Source organism: Sander lucioperca, chromosome 12, assembly GCF_008315115.2.
Source record: "Sander lucioperca isolate FBNREF2018 chromosome 12, SLUC_FBN_1.2, whole genome shotgun sequence".
Classification (NCBI taxonomy): domain Eukaryota; kingdom Metazoa; phylum Chordata; class Actinopteri; order Perciformes; family Percidae; genus Sander; species Sander lucioperca.
Window position 1 is genome coordinate 4,544,885 of NC_050184.1, and position 23,753 is coordinate 4,568,637.

At 41.3% G+C, this 23,753-nt stretch overlaps 2 protein-coding genes across 2 annotated transcripts in view; both read left to right on the forward strand.

Annotated features, from left to right (window-relative positions):
- LOC116059532 (tubulin alpha chain-like) overlaps positions 1-23,753 on the forward strand; it is a 370,798-nt gene that overhangs the window by 78,082 nt on the left and 268,963 nt on the right. The gene's annotated exons all lie outside the window — the stretch shown is intronic.
- pip4k2ca (phosphatidylinositol-5-phosphate 4-kinase, type II, gamma a) lies at positions 463-20,594 on the forward strand. The gene is made up of 10 exons (XM_031312777.2): positions 463-929; positions 3,099-3,196; positions 4,617-4,713; positions 4,878-5,027; positions 11,768-11,914; positions 12,432-12,470; positions 12,576-12,689; positions 16,310-16,574; positions 18,087-18,190; positions 18,352-20,594. The coding sequence occupies exons 1-10, from the start codon at positions 771-773 to the stop codon at positions 18,430-18,432; spliced, it is 1,254 nt and encodes a 417-aa protein (XP_031168637.1). The 5' UTR covers positions 463-770; the 3' UTR covers positions 18,433-20,594.

Sequence of the window (23,753 nt, forward strand, 5' to 3'; positions counted from 1 at the left end):
TGTGTCTGATATTTTTACTGCAGCAACACCGTTATTTCCCTTTTTTTTGGATCAATAAAAATCTATCTATATATCTATCTATCTATCTATCTATCTATCTATCTATCTATCTATCTAACATGATTCAATAGCAACTGAATGCTAACTATTTTGATCTGCAAGGCTTACTCAATACATTTTGTGCCAAAGCAATGATAAATGACTATAGTCATGTGAACAACTGACCAAATATTCAATTCAAATTCATATAAATAGTCATATAGTTTGATTTTAAGTTTAATAGTCATTCGACGACAGAGATACTGTAATGTTAAAACGGCTAGCCATAGATAACTCCGACCGTCGACCTTAACTTGAACGCACCATGTAACATCGCTGTACCCGCCCATCTGGGGATCATCTGACGCCATTGTATCGATTTTACTGGTCCTACCACCTGTCAATCAGAAACTCACCGCGTGGTTGATAATAACATAGGTGGGCTCGAGGGGGCGGTGGTGTACTTGTCAGCGATGACTTAGGAGTATGTAGTCACGCATTAATGAATTTAAGTAATGATTCATCACTCAGGTTTAAACGTTAAACTGTGCGTTAGAAAAATAGCATCAGTGTAACAGAACCGGAGATCGACAGGTGACCTTTGGTTGTCGTCACCGTGTCGGTGTGTGAGAGACCCGGGGAGGAGCAGCGAGTGAGACGTTAGCTAGTTCAGCCATCAGGAAGAAGTGTCAACGCCTGCACCAAGGGACTAGGAGAGCCCGTTTGTGGTCATGGCTGCCCTCGGTAACTCCGGGGCCGCTTCCAGTCCGATGGTGGTCCTGGCTCCGAAGACTAAAACGAAAAAGAAACATTTCGTGCAGCAGAAGGTGAAAGTGTTTCGAGCCAGCGACCCCGTCATGAGCGTCTTCATGTGGGGCGTCAATCACTCGGTGAGTCACTGGAAGCTAACCATGCTAATGTGTCTTAAATGTAGCTTTAGTTAGCAGTTAGCAAGTGAGCCAGCTGGTAGTGTTGCACAGAAATCTGTTATCCGTCAGATTCTAGAATGTGACACAAGAGGAGCATCAAAAACACTGATGCTTTGAATAAATATCGACACTGTGGTCTTCTCCGGATCTACATACAGACTTATACACACCCGGACACCGGTTTCTCTTACACAGCTATCAATGTATATGGTTATGGGGTCAAAATTGTTGTTAGGAGCTATTTAAATGCTATTAAAATATTATAGACTTTGGTAACAGACTGTATCGAAATACAGTAGGAGCCATGGTAAAACAAATACATGAGTACTAATATCTTAGCGTTGCATTGAATCTGATAGGAGAAAGAATGCAGAATAACAAGTTCAGTGGTGGAATGTAACCAACTACATTTACCCAGGTACTTCATTTGATCCTCCTTTATACTTCTACTCTACTACATTTTGGAAGGCAGTACTGTACTGTTCACTCCACTAAATGTACTGAACATTACTTATCAGTTACTTCATAGGATCAGATTAGTAATACAAAATATCAATGAACTAATAAATTACAATGTTTTATTAAGATTAGGCTACCCGGCAGTATAAAAGTTGACATTTGCTCCACCTTTAACGACACATTAATTAATACATATTTACAATCCAGTGATATGATGTACATTATTCTGAAATGGGTCATTATGAATAATGAGTACTTTTACTTTTGGTACTTTTAAGTATATTTGTATGCTAATGTTCTTTTACTTAGATTTTGAATGCAGGACTTGTAACAGAGTATTTTTACACTGGTTTTGGTACTTTTACTTCAGTAAATGATCTGAGTACTTCTTCCATCTGATGTTGCGCTGGTCAGGTGTGAATGGCGTTGTTTTTGTAGTCTCAGTTTCAAATATACGTTTGCATTTTCTTTTCTGACATCATAGTAAATAAAATATATCTTAGTTTTTGGTTTAAACAAGACATTTGGTTTGGCAACATCACTGTGGGCACTAGGAAGTGGTGATGGACATTTTTCATTGTTTTCTGATGTCAGAGACCAATCAATCGGCAGATTGGGGCTGCAACTAAAGATTATTTTAACGATTAATTGTTGAACCGTAGAAGTCTATAAAACGGTGAAAAATGCCCGTCACAAGTTCCCAAAGCCCATCTTCTTATTGCTCGATTTGACAGATCTACAGTTTAGACCTCTAAAATATTCAGTTTACAGTTATATTAAATGAGAAAAGAGGAAATCTGAGACGAGAGAATAGATGAAGAAATGATTATCAAAAAAAGTTAATAGATTATCAAAATGGTTGGTCAAAATAATAGGTTTCGTCTCTACGGCAGTCGGCAGATTAGTTAATCTGCTGACTAAGAGCCGGAATATGATGAAAATAAATGTTTGTTGCAGCTAGGGATGCACCGATCCGTCTTTTTCAGTCCCGATACGATACCTATACCGATGCCTGGGCTTTGTGTAACTGTCGATACCGATCTGATACCGTTGTTGAATTAATAATAAACTGTATACCTTCCACCTTATACCTTTCTTCCACCATGTGGAAGAGACTAAAGGCACCAGACTTTCCTAGCTTTCCTAACTAAGACAAAATAACATAGATGTAATGTATTGAATTCTTATTGAGTTGTTACTTAAAAAAACAATTGTGCATTCAAATCGAAAATAGAATGTAATCAAACTTCTTACATGTTTTTTTGGATGTGCTTGATTAAATTGGTAGTATTGTACTTTGCAGTACTACCACAACCCCTCGAAACATTTACTTTGCAGACGTTGCAAACAGCCGGCGAACTAGTCGGCGTGGCAGGCGTGAAATATCTCCACACACTCTTTGGCTCGCTCCATGTCGCTTAAACGGTTAACTCAACTCTTCCAGCATGCGACACACATGCTGTTGACGAATGACGTAGCGTGTGCTGCGACAGAGGGAAAAAAAACTGGCCCGTGGATCTGTTAATTTTTCCGATCCAGCTATTTTGTCAATATTGGGGCCGATATCCGATTTTAATATCGGATCGGTGCACCCCTAGTTGCAGCCCTATTTTAGACAATATTGGCTCTTAAATGATGATTGTCTTTTAGCAATTACGTTCTTTCTTTCAGATCAATGATCTCAACCAGGTACCGGTTCCTGTCATGCTGCTGCCCGATGACTTTAAAGCCAACACTAAGATCAAAGTCAACAACCACCTCTTCAACAAGTAAGACACAGAAACAAGTGCATTGCAAAGTAAAAGCAGGATTGGTTGGAATGCAAATAAATTAGACTTAAAATAACTGAAACCAGACACTACTCTCCCAGTTATGTCAGACAGCTCCACAGGTCTCTCCAGTGGTTAGGAGTTGCCAGTAGGGGCTCGTGATGGCACTGAGGAGACAGAGACCTGCGCAAATCTTTCAGGAGAGGAACGATGTTTTTGAAATGTTTAACGACGATTAGTTACCTAAAATGGTATTGTTTTAGGCAGAGCAGGCATAAAATATCATAAAATCTGGGCTATATGTAGGCAGGTCTGTTAACAGCACACCGGTTTAAAATTTGTGTTTAAGACATGGTGGAAAACGTGTTTGTCTTTCATTTCCAATGTGTATATCATAATGTATTCTCTTGAAAATTCTTTATTGTCGAATGTGTGTCAAGTACTTACATTTGGCTACTTGCCGAAACCGAGTACCGATACGAGTACTTAATAATCCCTCTGGGGTCCAAGGGTGTTTTCAGACACCCATATGATCACGCCAGCAGCTAAGTTCACAAGATGTTGTCCAAATTAAAAAAGACTTGTGGCAAACTATAACAGTTAAAACCATTAGACTACACACCGAGAGCTTTCGTTTCAGCATGTTTGTGAAACAAACAAAAAAATCGCTATTTACAGAGTAGCACTGTGGTTGATAAAACAGCGCTGTGTAGAAATCGCATGCAGACAGAGCAGATTGAAATATCGCTTTCTTCATGTTTGTGCCCGTTAAGCTGATGAGAGACAATGGGCTAACGCCGCTACTCCAAATATCAGCGGTGAAGTTGACGGGCAACAGGCTGCTGATGTGCTTTTTTCACAAAGCAGCTTTGGAAACAGGGTTTCTGTGATGTGGTGACGGCTGGGAAGCTCTCGGCTCCAGTACACTGAGAAGACGTCGAAACCCAGTATTATTAACGCCTGACAGTGGCTGGCCGTCAAGTGCCATCGTGCATTGGGCAAGAGCCTAGTTATTTTTTTTACAGCCAAAAAATCTCCAACCGACTGGCATTGCTCCTCTTCCGTCGCCTATACCTGCTTGACGGAGAAGTTATTGTCACATTGCTATGAGGTGATATCGGGTGTGGTAGTATCGGAGTCATTTTATGACCACAAAGTACGGGTACATGCGCACGGCATCGGGCCGATACCCGATACTGGCATCGGTATCGGTGCATCCCTACTCTTAAGTCAATTCTTCGCAGTGTTCTTGTGACTAATTCTCAGAGGCTTGACAAATACAGGCCCCGAGGTCTATGTTGGACATTCGAGTTTGACAGATTTTGTAGTTCTTTAAGAATTTGGCAACGAGTGTGTGAAAGGTCTGTCTGTTTTGTCAGGCCAGCTCCGTCTAACTTCCCTACGCCTTCTCCTTTTGCAGAGAAAATCTTCCAGGACATTTTAAGTTCAAAGAATACTGTCCTCAGGTCTTCCGAAATCTAAGGGAACGGTTTGGTATTGAGGATCTGGACTATCAGGTACGTGATGCACTATTCGGTGTGCTTGTGATGTCACTCTGTTGGCGCACAATTGTAAATACAAAAGAGGTGTATAGAAGAGCTCATGCCTTTTCAAGCAATTCTGTTTTAAATCAAAAGGTAGGCGATCTCTGCACTTCACCTGTGTGCTTCGTGTTCTCCAGGTTTCACTGACTCGCAGCCCCCCGATGAGGAGCGTAGATGACCAGGGGGAGGGTCTGCTCCTCAACTCCTACGACCGAACGCTGGTCATCAAGCAAATCTCCAGCGAGGATGTTGCAGACATGCACAACATCCTGTCTGAGTATCACCAGGTAAGGTCTGGGGTGGTTAACGGACAAGTCTGCCGATATTCTGTATTTTTTCTTCCTATTCATTCGGTCATGAAAAGACCAAAAACCAACAATGTGTTAATTTATGTCATATTTCTGTGGCACTCGGACACATACTTTAAATTTTTAAAAAATGTGTCAAAAATGTATAGTTGGATTTAGGTATAAACCTGCCGAAGTTCACGGCGTTTGGGATATGTGGCAACCTATATAATTTTTGAATATGCATAACAATGACACCCGTGCAGGTGGTCCAGGCTCACCCAAGAAGTCCTAAAAAATATGATGCATTTTGCAAGTGAAAAAGTTGTCCTTAACCTTATATTATTTTGCCATATCCCCTAGCCCTTGTTTCATTGTTAAAAAGGCAAAATGTCCTTTAAAAACTGTTGGTTTTGTAGTTTTTAGCAAACGTTACTCAAACAGGAGTAAGTAGCTCATTTGTTGGGGACTATCAGCAGCGGATTAATCCACATTTGTTCCTCTAGTGAGTATTTGGGGATGTGATGTGTTTTAACAACAGTGGCGCTCTGTGGCACAGAGGAAGAAGATGTACATCAGGCGTTGAACACACAGCCCTTGCTGGTAGGATACATTTATGGTTGGTTTAAATCTTTTCATGGGATTTAACGACCATAAGAAAAGTGTAGAATATCATCCGACTTGTACTTTAATGTTCAGAGCTCACACGTGACCTGGATTTGAAACGGCAAATTGAATTGTAATCTGACCCGACAAAGAGTCGGGTGACATGAAATTTGGAGTAAATTACAGTTATTGCTGCAGTGAAAGTCGGGCTATATGCATCTTGAATCTGAATTCTTTCTTCCCGTCTGCCTTCTGGTAATTCATCCCCTCAGTCATTCATTAAAGGTTTGCCTGTCAGTCTCCAGACATGGTAACATCACACACAGATATGGTTTGGAACCAAAACCCGGTTCCAAATTAGAATCGATTCCAAAGTGCCAAGAACCGGCTTCCCGTTTATAAAAAAAAAAAAAAAAAAAACGCTTATTGGTTCCAACTACACATGGCGATACATTTAGTTTTGTTCAGGCCGTACGGGCAAGATGAATAAGAGTTGCGAGCTCTAAGAGTCAGCCGTGCGCCATGGATCGTAGGTTTTCTACTCCGCTCCGATCGTCAACAGCTGTTTGCTGCCGGCCCAGCCGACAGCCACCGTCTCTCTCCCACTCGTGCACACTCTCCGCACACACAGTCACACACATTCTCAACCCAGTGGTATGCTTTTTCCAACACACGGGCAGAGTGGAGCGATGTCTCAGATAAGTAAAGTAGGTCGTCAGCAGTGTCCTGAGCGTGGTCCCATATGAACACATTATGCTGAAACAGCTAAATAAAGTTGTCAACCGTAACGTTACCCAGGTCGAAACAGCGTGTACTTCCTTTTTAGCAACGCTTTGCATTTCTCAAAAGCTTCCTATGTCTTACAATTACATTCCAAGATATAATGTTAGTGTCCTTTCTCTCACAGAAAGAGTCTTTGGATCAAAATATTGTTTTACTACTGTAGGGCCGTTCGACTTTACAGATATCCCACACTAAAAAACAATTCCAGATACATCTTGCAAATGTGCATCTCAGATCACATTTTCACTCACTATGACCACTACTACTGTCATTACTAAACATTGTGCCAAAATATGAACAATAACGTTGCCGTCAGTGTGCTTATTTGCTAGATAACCTCCGCTAAAGAAAAATCCAGCACCTTAGGAAAACGTTACGTGAAAATGGTGATTTAACGTCACTGCTCGTTTTACATACAGTTTAACAACAAAACAAAATGCTGAGGAAACATTACTACGTTATTTTCAGTGTTGGTTTTAAGGAATGCACCCCCACTGAGGCTGAACAATTAATCTGAATGTGATTGAAATCGCAGTGTGGACTAGTGCAATATTCAAATCGCAAAAGAAATTAAAAAAATATTATGAAATATGTATTGTGGTTCTGCAGAGATGTCCCGGCCTACAAATGGTGTTCTACAGACTTGGAAAAAAAGATCTTTGGTTGGACAGATCCTCAAAAAATATCACACCATGATCATTTTAATATATTTTTCAATAAAATATGAATAACGATCCAAAAATGATCATTCCCTCCAATATCATGATTTGTTTCCCAATTTCAATATCAGTCTAAATAATCGCAGTTAGATTTTCTTTCCAAATTGTTGAGCCCTAATCCCCACTAACCTGGAAAACGTTAAGTAAGTGACTACAGAGCGTCGGGAATAAAACATCTCCTGCAGCAGGGAGTCAGAGGGACCGCAGCGTTCGCAAATGTTAGCTTCTTGTCTCACCTGAGGTCTGATAAACAGTAAATTCATTAAAGTCAGTGCCCATAACGCTATTTTCCAAGCTACTGTAGCTGTCATATTTCACACGGTTTTCATGGTAAATCAGCCGCTGAGGCTTTCGTCGCTGTTTGTCACTCTGCCTGAGGAGAAAACGCTGGACTCGCGCTGTTGTTTATGCGGTTGGCGTGACTTGCGAGTGATGACGTCCTGTCACTGTTCCAGTTGCTCACCCTCAAAGGGGAGAGAGTGAAGCGAGGTTTATGGTCACCGCGTAGTTCCCGGCGCGAGGTGGGCGAGCCATAAAATGACGTTGCCACGGCTGTCACTTCCACCTCTGGATTTTTGTAACTTGGCGTGCGCTGCACTTTCAGTTCAACGCGGTTGGCTTGGAAGACTGGCCGAGCAGCTTCGTCTGTACAAACATCTGTATGATTCTTCATGTACAGACCACCGGGAGTCAAACAGCCTTAAATATGTACGTGTGCGCGCCATCTACAGAGCCACGAGCCACGGTGTCGCGCGAGTAAACCCAAGCCTTGAGCGGTCACTTGAGTTCAGTGGAGCAGACAGCTCTGCAGAGTCATGTTATTACGACTTCATGACATTTAATCAAATTCTGAAGCAGCGGTGGCAATAATTTAATAGCGGTAGGCTGCCGCTGCTAAATGTATATAGCGGAAACACTGTCATATTATTCAATAACAGCAACCAAATTAAACTGTATGGAATTCATTTACAGGTTCCATAAACTGTATGAAGTCAGTTGTGACTATGAATATGAATTGTGTACATAGTTTTTTTCTTTTTTTATAAATAAGTTTCTTCTGTGAGTTAGGCATGTGATCTGTTTTCGCCCCGCCCCTCAAAGAATCAAACTCAAGAATCGTTAAAGAACTGGAATCGTTAAAATCCAAACGATAGCCAACCCTACTCCCAGAGCCAGGACCATTCACCTCCTGTCTGCTTTAGAGAACTGTGTATAAGGCTTCAAATCTATGGCGCTGCGTGTCCTACTTACAGAATACTTTCTTTAACCTTCGTTTGGACCTTTTTGTAGTTAAAAAAACAAAAATGAAATAAGCACTTCCTAGGGAATGTTTTATTGTTCTGCCTCATAGGTTGGGGAAGTCGACCCAAATATGAGGGCAGAGTGGTGCAGTAAGTAAGAAAATGGTAACCTATTCAACCTGAGGACGGCAAAACATTTGTCCTGCTGAAGTGTCCTTGAGCGAGACCTTAAATTTGGCTTTTAGGTGCCTGACTGCTGACCTCCCTGTGGGGAAACTGAATGAGAATAACCTCTCATCAAGAAGGTTACAGCACTGCGGAGCGTCGGGAACAAACACAACGTTATATGATTGTTGTTTTTTTTTCAAAAGATATTCAAATGTTCATATCAACACTATCTTCATGTAAATAGCAGAGTGTACATTTGTAGGAGAGATAAGAGTGAGGTGACACACTTCGACCTACGTTTGTTTCTATGAGGTTTTGTTTCACATTTGCTACCCGGCCTGGTATTCGTGTTCATGCTTGCTTGGCCAAGTCGTGTGGATATTTCCGAACTAGGTCTCACTTCTGGCTAAACATACCACTGATTAAACTTTTGGCTGCTTTGAGCTCTTATTGGAATGTGTAGCCTGTGGTTGTACAGCCTACACAGAGCTGGGAAGGAGATGAAGGGAAAAAATGGCAGCTCTGTTTCAGAGTGATTTTGAATTTACTTGGTCCTGAATGAATTCATTGTTATCACAGTTTCTGCGTTGGCACTGCACAGCTTCTGTGATTCATAATGATTTACAAGTTGCCGTTCATTGTGTCAGTTTTCTTGTCATCTTTTAGTTGCGGGGTTACATGTTTGGCATGCTAAACGACCGCTGTGTATTAAGTGAAATTCTGAATTATTTAGATAACTTTGTTTTTATGCTGCAAAAGAACTGAATATTGAAATTCTGTACTAAATCATTTCAGCCAGGCATGATGGCTTTGCTGCTGAAGTCTTTTTCATTGTTGTACTTTTGGCTTCGAGGCATTATTTGGAGTGTTTATGAGGTTAGGTTAGAGTTAGATGTTTTTTTGGCAGGTGTAGGGATTTGGTCTTGAGACCAGCTTTTCAAACAAACATTGTCTGTACTGTTTTTACACTTGATAATTGTATGACCGCATCTGAAAGCCATTTTTTCCCCCTACATAACATTAGTAATGCTCACATATAGAGATTATAGATGGAAACTTGGCATCTTATGTCTTTGTCAAATGAAAGATATAGGGCTGTTAACTGCTACACCTTGACCGCAAAGCATTTATAGTATTGTTTGAGTTGTTATGTTGTTGTTTTGGTGTTATCCCATGTAATTAAAAGTGTGAAATACTATGTCATTTTCAGTACAGTCCTCCTGAAGGTCAATTTAAAAAAAAATCTTATATATATTTGAAGATAAAATAAACAGATGGGAATCAATTGATGAAATACCCCTCAAATCAAGTCACTTCAATGATTTCCTGTACATCCAATAGTGCCATGAAGTTGTCCTGCTCATTATACTGCTAAATAGGGGTGTGAATAAATATCCATATCGCAACATGTTCGTTGTCCTGGTTCGTGCGCTAAGATGAACGATACGCTAGCGCCAAATATCAATATTTTAATTGATAAAATGAGGCACTCTGAATAGATTTCCCTGCTCCCAGCGTCGCTTCTTCACGGCTCCCCGAAGTGGCGCTCAACACATGAACGAGGGAAACTCGAACATAAGTTAACTAGAGGAAGAGGATTTGAGCGGGATGGCGGACAACAGCTTGAGGAAAACAACAGATATCCCCAGCCACGTTTAAGTCCAAAGTCTGGACCCATAGTTGCTCTATAGTTCTGTCATTTTTAATTTACAGACTGAAAAACTTTGAAAAAAACATGATCCCTGTTTTCACTGGGGGCTCCTGGCTAATCTGAGGCACTATAGCAGGGGATTGTACCCAGCTCGCTGTGGTGCTGGGTGAGTGTTATTCTACTGGCAGAGGAGCCCAGGCGTTAGAAATATACAGTATGTAAAAAAATAATGGTGCACAAAACAAAAAACAGTGTTCGGACATTTAGAGCGGTGTATTTTAATCCCCCGCCCAGTGAGTTTTAAGGGGACACTGAATGAGGTCAGTCTGAAGCGAATGTCTATTTTAACTGACTGAGCATGGCTCAAAGTCTAACCTGGATACACTCAGTAATTGCTTTGCATTCAAAGTGACCTTTACAAATGGCCTAAGCCTGTATTCTGTTTTAGAGTGTTCATGAAACAATCTTTCATCAGTGAATCTGTTTTACCGTATTTTACTATTTGTATGTTTAGTATCGACTACGTTTAAATGCACACTAATATTCCCCTGTTATGGTATTCTGAGTTTGACACGGGTCATGTAAACAGCATGCTCTGCTTGGATGTTCCGAATGTAGCATTTTCCGCTTAAAGGTGCTCTAAGCGATGTCACGCATTTTTTCTTTTAGGCTACAACATTTTTTGTCACATACAGCAAACATCTCCTCACTATCCGCTAGCTGCCTGTCCCCTGAACACACTGTAAAAAAACGCGGTCTCTGTAGACAGCCCAGGCTCCACAAACGGCAACAAAAACAAACTGCGCCAACCTGCACCACCAAACATAAGTCTTCTAGCCAATAACCGACAAGAAGGATTTGGAGGTGGGGGTTGGGGGGTTAGTGCGCGGAAGGGAGGGGGAGGGGACGGGATCAGGAGGAGGGAGGGGCGAGCTAGCCTCCGTGATGTCACAAGAAGTGACATCACCCAACATCGCTTAGAGCACCTTTAAGACAGGTGGGCTATGCCAATATTATGTGGGTTTTAGGAGCATTCGTTGGAGCACATTCAGAATGTGCAACTCATTTAGGGTTTGTTATTACAGTTTACACAACACGGTTTATTGCCTCTTTACGGTCAGTTTCGTGTGTTGTACACAAACCAACCAGTCAACAGTTTGCAAGGCTGGGATGAGAGAGATGCATGCCTAAAAGAAAAGCCCACATTTCTAAATATTATGAAAGACTTGAATATCAAACAGTTTTTTGAATATACATGTGCCTTTTCAAGAAGGTGGTTGAAGGAATGAGTAATGGAGGCTGTGGAAGTCCGCCGTTGTCGACGTAAATACTCAAAAAATGTTTTGAGTATGCATGGCTGCATGTAAAAAAAACAAAAAACAAACAGAAATATTAGGGGGATATTCATTTTCATTAGCCATGTAGTAACACCCTTGTATGAATATTGTCTTTTTTGGAATAAGGGCAAAACCCGACACATTTTGTGAATGTAAATGTAGTCATTTGCTCATGACAACAATATTCCACTCTCTGCACCCGCCATGCAAATTGCCAGTTGTTTCCTCTCTGCAGCACATAGTGAAGTGTCACGGCAGCACCCTGCTGCCCCAGTTCCTGGGGATGTACCGGGTGAGCGTGGACAGCGAGGAGACCTACCTGATCGTGATGAGGAACATGTTCAGCCACAGACTGATTGTACACAGGAAGTACGACCTGAAGGTGAGGAGGAACTTACACAACCTGTAATCTCCCATCTCACTTCTCATCACTGGTTCAATGAGGAAGTTGTATAGAAATGAATTTTCTCTCACATGGCCCTAATATCAGAACAAAGCCAAAGTAACCTTTGTTATCCCTCAAGGGGAAAGTCACGTGGTCTTACACGTCTCCTTAAAATAAAAAGAAACGCGACATTTTAAAATATGGTCAGTACGCACAATACAATATACAACACGTACATAAAACACTCCAACAATAAGCAATTCATAACCAACAATACAAATATCTAAAGTGCAATTTTTTTTACGGATGAAAGAGAAATCAAAGTGCCAGAGAATTGCATTATTGTGCAAAGAGGCAGTGAAAGAGCCAAAGACCGTTTCAGTCTTTCATTGTGCAGTCTAATTGCTGTCAGCACAAATTATTTGCTGTACCTCGTAGTTCTGTTTTTCTGTGTGGCCTAATACTCCTTTGTTTCCGTATCAGTCACAATATTTCTAACATGTTGTTCTTGCAGGGCTCTCTGGTGGCACGTGAAGCAAGTGACAAAGAAAGGGTAAAAGAAACCTCTCGCCTACTCTCCATTTTGAATCATGATGTGGCCAGCTGTTTCCTCCTCATCCCGTATGTCCTGCTAAAGATGCATTTTATTATTATTTAGGGAAAAGAGCTTCCCACCTACAAGGACATGGACTTCAGGAACAACCTGCAGAAGGTGTATGTGACGGATGAGCAGAAGGAGAAGTTCATGGAGAAACTCAACAGAGACGTGGAGGTAGCCGACCTGTTGAGAGTCTCTTACATGTAAAGGCCTTTTTATGGTTGTGCGTCGAATCGACGGCGTACCCCCGCAGACCCCTCTGCGTCTACACCGGACCCTACGCCATAGCTTGACGCGCACCTCTCGAAAAATGTAACTACACGTCGCCCGGCCGTGGCTTGGTAGCGTTGCATTTCCCCTGACTCATTTCCTGGTTCTTCTCCATAAACAACATGAAATCAAGGAGAGGGTTAACTTTTCCTGCTACAGATTTCCCACCGTGGTCAGAAAACATAGGGGAGACACTTTGTTTCTCTCACTATGACTCTAGAGTCGGTACTCGCTCCAAAGCTAATCGCCGTCACTCTCTCACTTCTCCCTCGCTCTATCACCCACTCCCCACACACACACACAAGCCGGCTCAACGCACACACCAGCGCACAAGTATAAACATCAGGCCTCTTACGTAGGCTACGGCGAAAGCTCTGCGTGGAGCCTCCGCAGGAACATAAAAAGGCCTTAACACTTCAGTGTTGTTGCACACCTCTACCACACAGCGGCAGCATCAGCCCATTAGGGATGCACCACTCCTGTGATGCCATTTTGGCAGCAGGGTGGATGGATGTGAAATTCATTCACTAATGAAAGAGCTACATTTAGATATTAACTTAATATAACTTTATCAACATAAAATGATTAGTAGATTCCTCAAATGATTGAAGATTAATCAGAATATATTCTCAAAATTGTGTAAGTCTTTTTTTTGAAGCAAAACAGGTTCCAGCTTCTTAAAGGTGAATTATTTCAGAATCAGAAAAAGGAAAACTTGATTGTACATACAAAACCCCAAGAACTGCACGTGAGGATTTGCTCCAGCAGAGGATATCATAATGATATGATGATATCACCTGAATATCTAAACAAGGCATTTGAAGACATCACCAGCATGGGCCACACACATCAAATCCTTACATTTAAAGAGTTGGAAGCTGAGAAGTTTGATTATTTGTGCTTAAGAAAATGACTGAAATGATTAATTGATTATCAAAATTGTTGTCCACTACCTTTCTGTGGATGGTTTCGGCTCGTTAATAGTTAATTTATCAGCACTATTTTACCTTCAATCTCTCTGTCTTACTGTAAATCAAAGCTCTCTGTTAACTAGGGCTGCAACTAAAGACCGTACATTGGCGAGGAAAATGCTGCGACGTGATAGCCGATAAGGAGTTAGCCTTAGCCCAGTGTTAGCCCTCCTCTCTTTGTTTACGGTCTAACCCAGCTTGCCTGCACTTCCGGTCGGCGGAGCTGTGTTGATAGACCTCGGGAGTGCTGTAGTATTCGGTCTCGTCACAAAATCGGCTGCGACATTTGCCACACGCTGCGGTACCGCTCCCTCACTTAGGCAAGAGAGGTTACGTTAGAGATGCGAAGTGAGGAGACCGCTTCTTTGAAAAAAAAATAAAAAATCCATATAGGCTGCTAAATATATAAATCTTACCTCGTAAAAACAAATAGTGCTTGTGCGAGTGTCGTGAGGTCATCTGTCTCTGGCTCCCGCATCACTCAATATTCCCACACTGGCTGTTAGATAGTTAGATACCCCCTTTCCATGGAAGTCTAATTACATAGACATTGCTATTTCAGTGTAAACAACAACAACATAAAAACAGTGAGGGAGACCCTCTATGGGGCTGAGGCAATAATGTTATAATTGACAATAATAATAATACTTGGTTACATTTCTTCAATATTAGCTACGTTGTTTTACAAGTTGTCATAGAAATGACCAATGATGTTCTATTGTAACGCCTTGTCGCTGGTGCAGGACCAAAGATTCTAGAGCGCTACATTTACACTTTAGTGTATTATTTAATTAATGTATTTTATTTTGATTGTAACCACCAGCATTAATGTCACAAATGCATTTGATTAAGCTATCAAGCTTAAATTTCATATTCATATGTTTCATGGGTCATCATTTTAATTTGCTATGGGAACTGAAGTTATGTTAAGGCCGAGACAGGACAACTAGGTGACATTCACAGTAGAGCCCGACCGATATGTCGGCGGGCCGATATTATCGGCCGATTATCAGGCATTTTCCGAACTATCGGTATCGGCATTTATAATGGCCGATAAATGAATATTAAAAAAATGAAATAAAAACGGACAAAACACCCTTCAACCACGTTATGAGTGTTGGTGTTGCACAGTTTGTCCACCAGAGGGCGCTCTACAACGTCCCTGTTGGCAACACTCTTTGATTTTTGTTGTTATTGTGTTTTTGTTCAAAGGACTTTAATCAATCAATCAATCAAACTTTATTTATATAGCACTTTACAGCAACCAGCAGGTATCCAAAGTGCTTAACATCGAAACCAAGAATAAAAACACATATCATACAATATAAAGAAAGTACATGTAAAATCAGAAATAGTTACAGAGAAACAGAAGAACGAAATCGTCACACCACTGCTACGTATTAAAAGCCTGACTAAACAGATGCGTTTTAAGTTTGGACCTAAAAAGAGCTACATTTGTAATAGTGCGGATATCAGGGGGTAACTTGTTCCAGAGTCTCGGGGCAGCAACTGCAAAAGCCTGGTCACCCCACCGTTTATATCTAGACCTTGGCACTTCTAAAAGTCGCTGGTTTGAAGACCGCAATGACCGGTTGTGCTCCCGCAAAGTTAAAATTTCGGACAAATACTCCGGGGCCAGACCATTTAAGGCCTTGAAAGCAAACAATAAAATCTTAAAATCGATTCTAAAACGCACAGGGAGCCAATGAAGGGTGTAGAGAACAGGAGTGATATGTGCACGTCTAGATGTGTTTGTTAAAAAGCGAGCAGCTGCATTTTGCACAAGTTGAAGACGTGAGATGGAGGTCTGATTCAGACCAACGTAAAGAGCATTACAATAATCCAACCTAGAACTAATAAAGGCATGAATTGCCTTTTCTAGATCGTGCCTGTTGAGGAAAGGCTTAACTTTAGCCAGGAGACGAAGCTGGAAAAAGCTCATTCTAACAACATCACTGATCTGCTTGTCAAATTTCATGCTGCAATCAAAAGTAACCCAAGTTTCATATCTTAAGTTTGTAATTTTATACATTTTATTTATCAGAACTTTAATATATTTTGATGTTCCTCTGTTCTGCTGTGACAATAAAACAAACAAGTTTATTATTTTTATATATTATTTTAGTGAGGACTCATAAATAACTACAAATAACTAATGTTAGGGAAGTCTGTTTATGTTTTGTTACGCGTTTCTGGATTTATATATATATATATATATATATATATATAATATCGGCCGATATATCGGAATATCGGATTTTTAAATCGCCAAATATTTGTATCGATATCGGCGTTAAAAATCCTTTATCGGTCGGGCTCTAATTCACAGGTGTAAAGACTTGAGCAGGCGAGGAAAACGTGCACTGGAGCCCAGTACAGGCGCCCCGCCCCAAAGGAAGATCGAGGGCGTGAAAAAAAATAATCGTTGACTTATCAACTAATCGGAAAAAAAAATTAACAAATTAGTCAACTACCAAAATAATCATTAGTTGCAGCCCTACTGTTAACCTTGTTGTAAATAAAAGCTTGTCCCTCTCCCATTTCCCCCCCCAGTTTCTGGTGAGACTGAAGATCATGGACTACAGTTTGCTGCTCGGTATCCACGATGTGGGTCGAGCTGAGCGGGATGAGGAGGAGGGCGAGGAGGTTTCCAACGAGGAAGAAGCCGACGCGGAGAACGGCCTGGCACCGGGCGCCACGGTGGGCTCCTACGGCACCTCTCCAGAGGGAATCGCTGGTTACATGTCCTGCTGCAAACCTCTGGGGCCCGGCGAATACGACCCCTATGTGGACGTGTACGCGGTCAGGAGCTGCCCAGGTGAAAACTTGGTTCAGGCCACAAAATAAGATAACTCTAGGCTGAAACTAAACTGTAATGTTTGTAAAAAAAACAACTTCATTTAGGTATGGATGCACTGATCTGTTACTTAAACTCATTTTAAGAAATTAACATTCCATTCTGAATAAACAAACAACGCAGTTTATATGCTACAAACAGATTTCTGTAGTTCAAACAACTCGGAATTGTAGTTGAGAACGTCAGTTATAACGGCCCACGTATTAAAAAAATTGTCGGGTTTAAATCGGGCTCGGGCTCATAATTCCAGTTAATGTGTCGGGCCGGGCTCGGACACAACGTGCACGGGCTCGGGAAGGGTCGGGCTTGATTTTTTTTTTGGGCCCGATCTAAGATCTAATTTTGATTGACAGCTTTTTAAAAGCCCGAACCCGTTTACAGCCCTTTAGACATTATTCAAATGTGCGCACACACACAGCTCTTTTGCCTTCTGTCAAGAATGAGTCATTTATACATTTTTAACGTCATTTATTCATGACTAACGTAGGCTATACCAGCCTCCGTTTCACCTCCTCAGCATCCATTTTCGCGCTAATCGAAACGCATCACCTGACATTATTTTTCTCATTCTCATTAGAATCATTCTTATGTAAGTTAATATGCTGCAGAGCTGAAACGGTTAGTCGTTAACTGGATTAGACAATCGTCAGGAGAATAATCCACTGCAACTATTTCAAAAATCAAATTCTCTTGTTTCAAGCTCGTGAAATGTGTTGATCTCTGTAAATTGAATATCTTTCAGTTTAAGGCTGTTGAACAAAAACTGATATTTGAAATGGTCACCTTTTTTTTAGCTCTGGGAAACCTGAGTTTTTCAAATTTCAAACATTTTGAAGGGCACAAACAATCAGTTTTATCGAGAAAACAATCTGTAGATTAAAGGTGCCGTAGGTAGGATTGTGAAGATCCAGGACATGGCCAAAAAAAATTTAACATCGACAACTTCTCAGTCCCTCCCCCCCTTTCCGCTAAAGCCCAAAACAGTCCCCTAAGCCCCTCCCCCCACGAGGGAGAATGAATGCGTGTACATGAGCAGTGATTGACACGTAGTTAGACAACCCCCCCCTGGCCCTGATTGGTGCATCTGAACAGGGAGCTGTGGATTTTTGCAAATTGCACTACAGGCTGTAGGTGGTGCCAGAGGAGCCAGTTTTTTATTTTTAATTACCTGCTTCATGTAGTTCTACTCGAACATAGGGTAAGTTTCAGCAAATATGACAGAAAGTTAGTTTTATAAGTCTGACCTTTAACAGACAGAATCTTAAATGTTCCTCTGAAGTCTCTTCATATGTCACATGTTGTGTATGTTATATCTGCTCCACCATCATCATCGATGTCATCTGGAAAATGAAAATCCTATAGTTTTAGAGGCTTTGATATTAATTTCTTCCCTGTGAGACCTGTCAGAATCCAATACTGTCAATGCAGGCCCAATACAACAACCCTGACCCTGTCCTCTGCCTTTGATCCCAGGAGCCCCTCAGAAGGAAGTCTATTTCATGGGCCTGATTGACGTACTCACTCAGTACGACACCAAGAAGAAAGCCGCTCATGCAGCAAAAACTGTCAAACACGGGGTGAGTAGCATGAGGGAGGACGGCGGTGAAGAGGCGGAGGGCTGCCGTCACTCCGTTGCACCTGTCCTGCACGGAGGCCAAACGTCTGATGTTGTGAAATGTATACAGATGATGTTGATGACCTTGCTCTCTGTCTCCGTCTCCTCTCTGTTTTGTCGCAGGCTGGTGCCGAAATCTCCACAGTCCACCCCGAGCAGTACGCCAAACGATTTCGCGACTTCATCTCCAACATCTTTGCGTAACCCTCGGCTGTGACCGCCGCCACAAGTCGATCCAACTGAGAGCTAAACTTGTCTTTTTATCATTGACCAAAAACTAGTATGCACACACAGATCATGATTTAAATGTGGTGATCTGAGGCGAGACTACTTACGTTTGTAGCAACATAATGTACTACTTCTGATTGCATATATTTATTTTTAAGATTTAAGATGCATTTCTTATACAGTAGACACGAAGCACTCTTTAACAGAATAACTCTGGAGCATCAGGGTACATTGAAACAAACTGCTGTTGATCAGTGTTAGACCACATCCGTGCGAGATCAAATATTAGTTGTTGTTGTTGTTGTTTTGTCACTTGGCTCTGGTTCCCCAGGCATGAACTATTCCTTAAAGGAAGAGTTTGACATTTTTGGGGAAGTGCGCTTATTTGCCTAATGACAATAGTTAGATGAGAAGATTGATACCACTCTCATGCGTCTGTTAAAGGTTCCCTGTGGAGTTTTTGACCTCTATTCCTTTCTTTATAAATGGGTCCCTGTTATGTTTGCCTCGTGCACAAGAACGCCATGTGCACACCATGCTCGGTCCTGCCAATAGTGTCCCACTATGCCGCTGATCTACAGGTGGTGGCAACACGCCAACACGTGCAGCAAAGTGCCAGCAGTGAAGAAGAAGAAAGCTAGCAAGGGAACATGGGTGTAAACAATGCTGGACTAAAAAGACTTAAAAACTCAGCTTTGCAAATGTTTTATGAGAAAGGAAATGTATTCAACACCTTTGTTAGACCTCAAGGATACACCCAATGTGTTTTTCACTGAATGTAAACATAACTTGTTGTTGTTTTTTTTTTACAAGAATCCCCAGGCACCATTTTAATGTGACACTATAGGAGGACCAGGCGACCGTTAGCTTAGCTTAGCATAAAGACTGGAAACCGGGGGAAACGGCTAGCCTGGCTCTGTTCAAAAGTAGAACATATCCTCCTGCCAGCGCCTCTAAAGACTACAATTTTGTTATAATAGTTTATGAGAGGTTATGTGCACAACTTGTCATTTTTAGTGAGCTTTAGAGAAGCTGTTTGTCAGATTTTGTTATCTTTGAACAGAGCCAGGCTAGCTGTTTCTGGTGTTTCCTGGCCCTCCTATAGCTCCACCTCAAAAGGTGCCCTGATGAGTTTTCTTGTAAACAAACAAAAGTTTGTGTTACATTCAGTGAAAAAACACATTGGGTGTGTCCTTGATGCTAAGCTAAGCTAACCGGCGGCTGGCCGTAGCCTTGTATTGGTGTTGCTCCTCTGATCTAACTCGGTAAAAAAAAAGAGCAAATAAACCTAGGTCTCAAAACGTCAGACTATTCCTTTAGTCCTAGAATCATATTTAATGGAAATGGGTGTTAAAAGCATAATGGTAATCTACACTCGAGACATAATATTATTTATCTATTGAAGCAGGCCATTTGAATGTTTAGAGTGCCAAATGTGTGGGATCAAAGCAGGTTTCTGCACTTTGCATACAATTTAATGAACTCTGTCCTGACAAAGCAGTTAAACACTTTAGTCTGCTAAATTTAAAACACAACGGCCTTGTCAATTGAAATGGTAAATGTGTGGTATTTAAATAGAGAGCACTTCAAACAATTTAGTCTATAATCATGTTGGGCAGCTCTTAGCTACCTAGCTTCCTTTCCCCACAGAACTGGGCCTGCATTTAGGATCAGTTCTGCCTTTTTAATGAAATACCTTCATGTGTCGACATGTAATTTGACATCAAAACACTCCCTGAAAATGAGCCCATCCATCATTATTCTGGACAGACTTTTTTTTTTTTTTTTTTTTTACGTGGTGTAGCGTTTTGTGCATTAAAATGGCAAATGTGCACTATGTGAATCATTGTGATAGGGTGAGATTTAGACAAATATAGCACTAGAACTAGGAACTCTTGTCTGTGTATTGTAATGGCATTCCGTGATAACCAGTGTACTGTGTAAAACATTGTTGACAATAACACTACATTTCAGTAGCTTCTGCAGTTAGCCTTAACACATCAATATCATACAGCATTCTTAGACACTGGCAAGGCAGCATAGATACAGTTCACTCTGTATGACTCATCTACTCCATGATCGCACATGTTGTATTTTTGCAAATCAGCTTTTGGACCAAAATATATTTTACAAAGAATTTCTGAAAAGTGTTTTGACTCGTTATTATTTTTGAAACCTGTTTCTGTGAGAGTCTGTGATGATTATACTGCCCTTCAAACAAAGAGATGTCTTTTCCTGCTGTTGCACATCTTAGCGTCGTCCGCCATAAGGCCGGCGACAGACTGGATGCGTGGAGTGAGCGTGGCGTTTCTGTTGCGTGGCGGCTGCGTGGATTTTTCTCTTTGCACACCAGAAACATGTCTGCTACTGCTAGCCTTGTCTGTACACATGTATGTGTCCCATTGATTTACTGCACTCAAGCAGTAGTATACTACATGTTGAACATAAATATATACTGATTTGATTACAGCAAAGACAACGTCTGCAGTATTGACGGCAAAATAGGCTACAGAATATTTCGTTCGTATTGACAGGTGCAATATTTGAAAATTGATTTCTTTTTAAAATTACATCTGCATATCTGCATTTATGTCAAAACCTAGAGACTTTCCAACATCAACATGTAATTTATTAATATGTATTCGTGTTAAAATGACATATAAACATCTTTTCCTATTCTATTTTGCTGAAAAATAGGTGTCGGTTCTATTTCTAGCATGCACGCGTTTTCGGCAAATAAAAACGGACGCGCCACGCAGCTGACACGCTCATTCGACGCATCCAGTCTGTCGCCAACCTAATGGTTCAGACAGAAATATCTCGCAAACTATCAGATTAATTGTCATGCAATTTTGTACAGAAATTCATGGTCCCCAGATGATGAATCCTACTGACTTCAGTGATCTTCTGACTTTTCCTCTAGCGCCGTCAGCAGGCTGATGTTTCAGTTCACTTCAATCACGGTTATCCCAAATGGGAAACTTGATCTGCAGTCAGGAGTGCAAAAAGAAAAAAACACATTCAAACATTAACAAAAGACAACAATACAAAGACATGAACTACAAAAATGTTTCCTGTACGTAATATATACAACACAATTTTATACCACAGGAGCAATCTCTAAAAATGTTTACTCCTTGAACTGGGGTTGCCATGGAATGTGGTACACACACACATTCATGTTCCCCTCAGAGGGAATTGTTTTAACTTTAGTGATCCTTTAAAGTACCCATATTATGAAAAAAAATCACTTTTTCTGGGATTTGGGGTGTTATTTTGTGTCTCTGGTGCTTCCACATCCATACAAACTTTGAAAAAAAAACATCCGTGCTGTTTTGAGTGAGATATGGGTTTCTGAATGTGTCCTGCCTTCAGTCTCCGGGTGAGCTGGTCAAAATCTGCACAGCTTTCTACATAACTAGCTGAGATGAGTGGCCTAGGGCGTTAACCGTTAGCATGCCTAGCATGCCTAGCATGCTAGCTCGTTCTCATTGGCAAAACACTGCTACAACACACACAAATTCACCGTAATCTTCAAAATAAATTGTATAGAACTACTTACATGGCCCTGTTCTGCAGGTATTCCACACAAAGTTGGAAGTGCGCCCCCATTTAGAAGAAGTCTCCCTGCTAATCCTGGCTTGTACAGGCCGAAGTTGCAGAAACAGCTAGCTAGCTCATGTAATCCTTACATAGCTACTGCGCATGTGCGACTGACAACAAAGATGTTACAGAAGTTGCGATGTCTCACTCTGTAGCTAAAACAGAGACCTGACACAGGGTGAAAAGAGGATCTGCAGCAATGTGCAGTACAACAAAAATATGGTGTTTTTTTGAAAATTAAACCATGTAGACCTATTCTGGTACAATCTCAAATTACAATTATGAACCTGAAAATGAGCATAATATGGCCACTTTAAAGTGCCCATATTATGAAAAAATCACTTTTTCTGGGATTTGGGGTGTTATGTTGTGTCTCTGGTGCTTCCACACACATACAAACTTTGAAAAAAATCCACCCATGCTGTTTAGAGTGAGATACGGTTTCTGAATGTGTCCTGCCTTCAGTCTCTGGGTGAGCTGTTCAAAATCGGCACGGCTTGTGACGTCACAAGCCGAAACGAGCAGACTACCCGCAACCATTAGCTCGTTAGCATGCTAACGCTAGCATGCTACCTCGTTCTCAATAGCAAAGCACTGCTACAACACACACAAGTTCACCATAATCTACAAAAGAACTACTTCCATGTGCGCCCTCATTTAGAAGTCTCCCAGCTAATCCTGCCTTGTAACTGACCAAAGTTGTAGAAACAGCCTTTCTTTTACTGTCTATGGAGCTAGCTAGCTGACATGATCTACATCTGAGCTACTGAGCATGTGCAGTGCAATCAAAGATAGTACAGAAGAAGAAGAAGAAGAAAAGAGGTTTCACTCTGTAGCTAAAACAGAGACCAGCTGAAAAGAGGATCTGCAGCAGTGAGAGAGAGCGGTGCAGTACAACAAAAATATGGTGTTTTTTGAAAATTAAACCATGTAAACCTATTCTGGTACAACCTTAAAATACAATTATGAACCTGAAAATGAGCATAATATGGCTGCTTTAAGTTTTCCTCTAGCGCTATCATCAAGTCAAAATATTCAGTTGTCCAATACTTCATTTTTCTACTCAATACGAACGTGCAAAACTAATGACCTTCCCATCAGCCTCAGCTGTACTTTGTGTTTTAGTACTAATTAGTGAGTGTTAGCGTGCTATCGTGCTAAACTATGATGTGATCATGGTAAACATACCTGCGAAAACATCAGCATAGCATTGTCATTGTGAGTGTGTCAGACTCTTGTACCTACAGTAAATGGTATTGTCAGAGGTAGTCTACTGGTAGCTAAGTGGTATTTTGCAGGTCAGAATATCAGGAAACCTTTACAGTTGTTTTAATCCTCATGCTGAGGGGTCAGGGACTGCTTTTTGTCACGTTCTTTCCAGAAGATGTGTTTTTTTGCTGACTGGTTCCTTCCGGTTTCATCAGAAGAGACAGAATTTGCTGACTGGTTCCGTCTTGTTTCACCAGAAACTGAATGGATTTAGACAATGGGATGGAGGCAGGATGAGCAGCGAGACAGAAGGAGGTCAGCGAGCTACAAACTGCTGACGATCTGAAGAGGCAGTGTAGGAACACCCCGTCCAGGGGATCACATCCCATTAATCAGTGGAGCTCACAGCCAACACTAAAGCTTTCTCCGTATGACGCTGACCTCAGTCATGAGGAGGACACATCTGGGCTCGGTTGGCTCAATGT

What these genes read in the sequence shown, in the direction of transcription:
- pip4k2ca (XM_031312777.2), top strand. Translation starts at nt 771, where the DNA reads ATGGCTGCCCTCGGTAACTCCGGGGCCGCTTCCAGTCCGATGGTGGTC. An exon ending in TTGAGGATCTGGACTATCAG is followed by an intron (nt 4,714 to 4,877) that starts GTACGTGATGCA and finishes CGTGTTCTCCAG; the next exon opens with GTTTCACTGACTCGCAGCCC. An exon ending in AACTCAACAGAGACGTGGAG is followed by an intron (nt 12,690 to 16,309) that starts GTAGCCGACCTG and finishes TTCCCCCCCCAG; the next exon opens with TTTCTGGTGAGACTGAAGAT.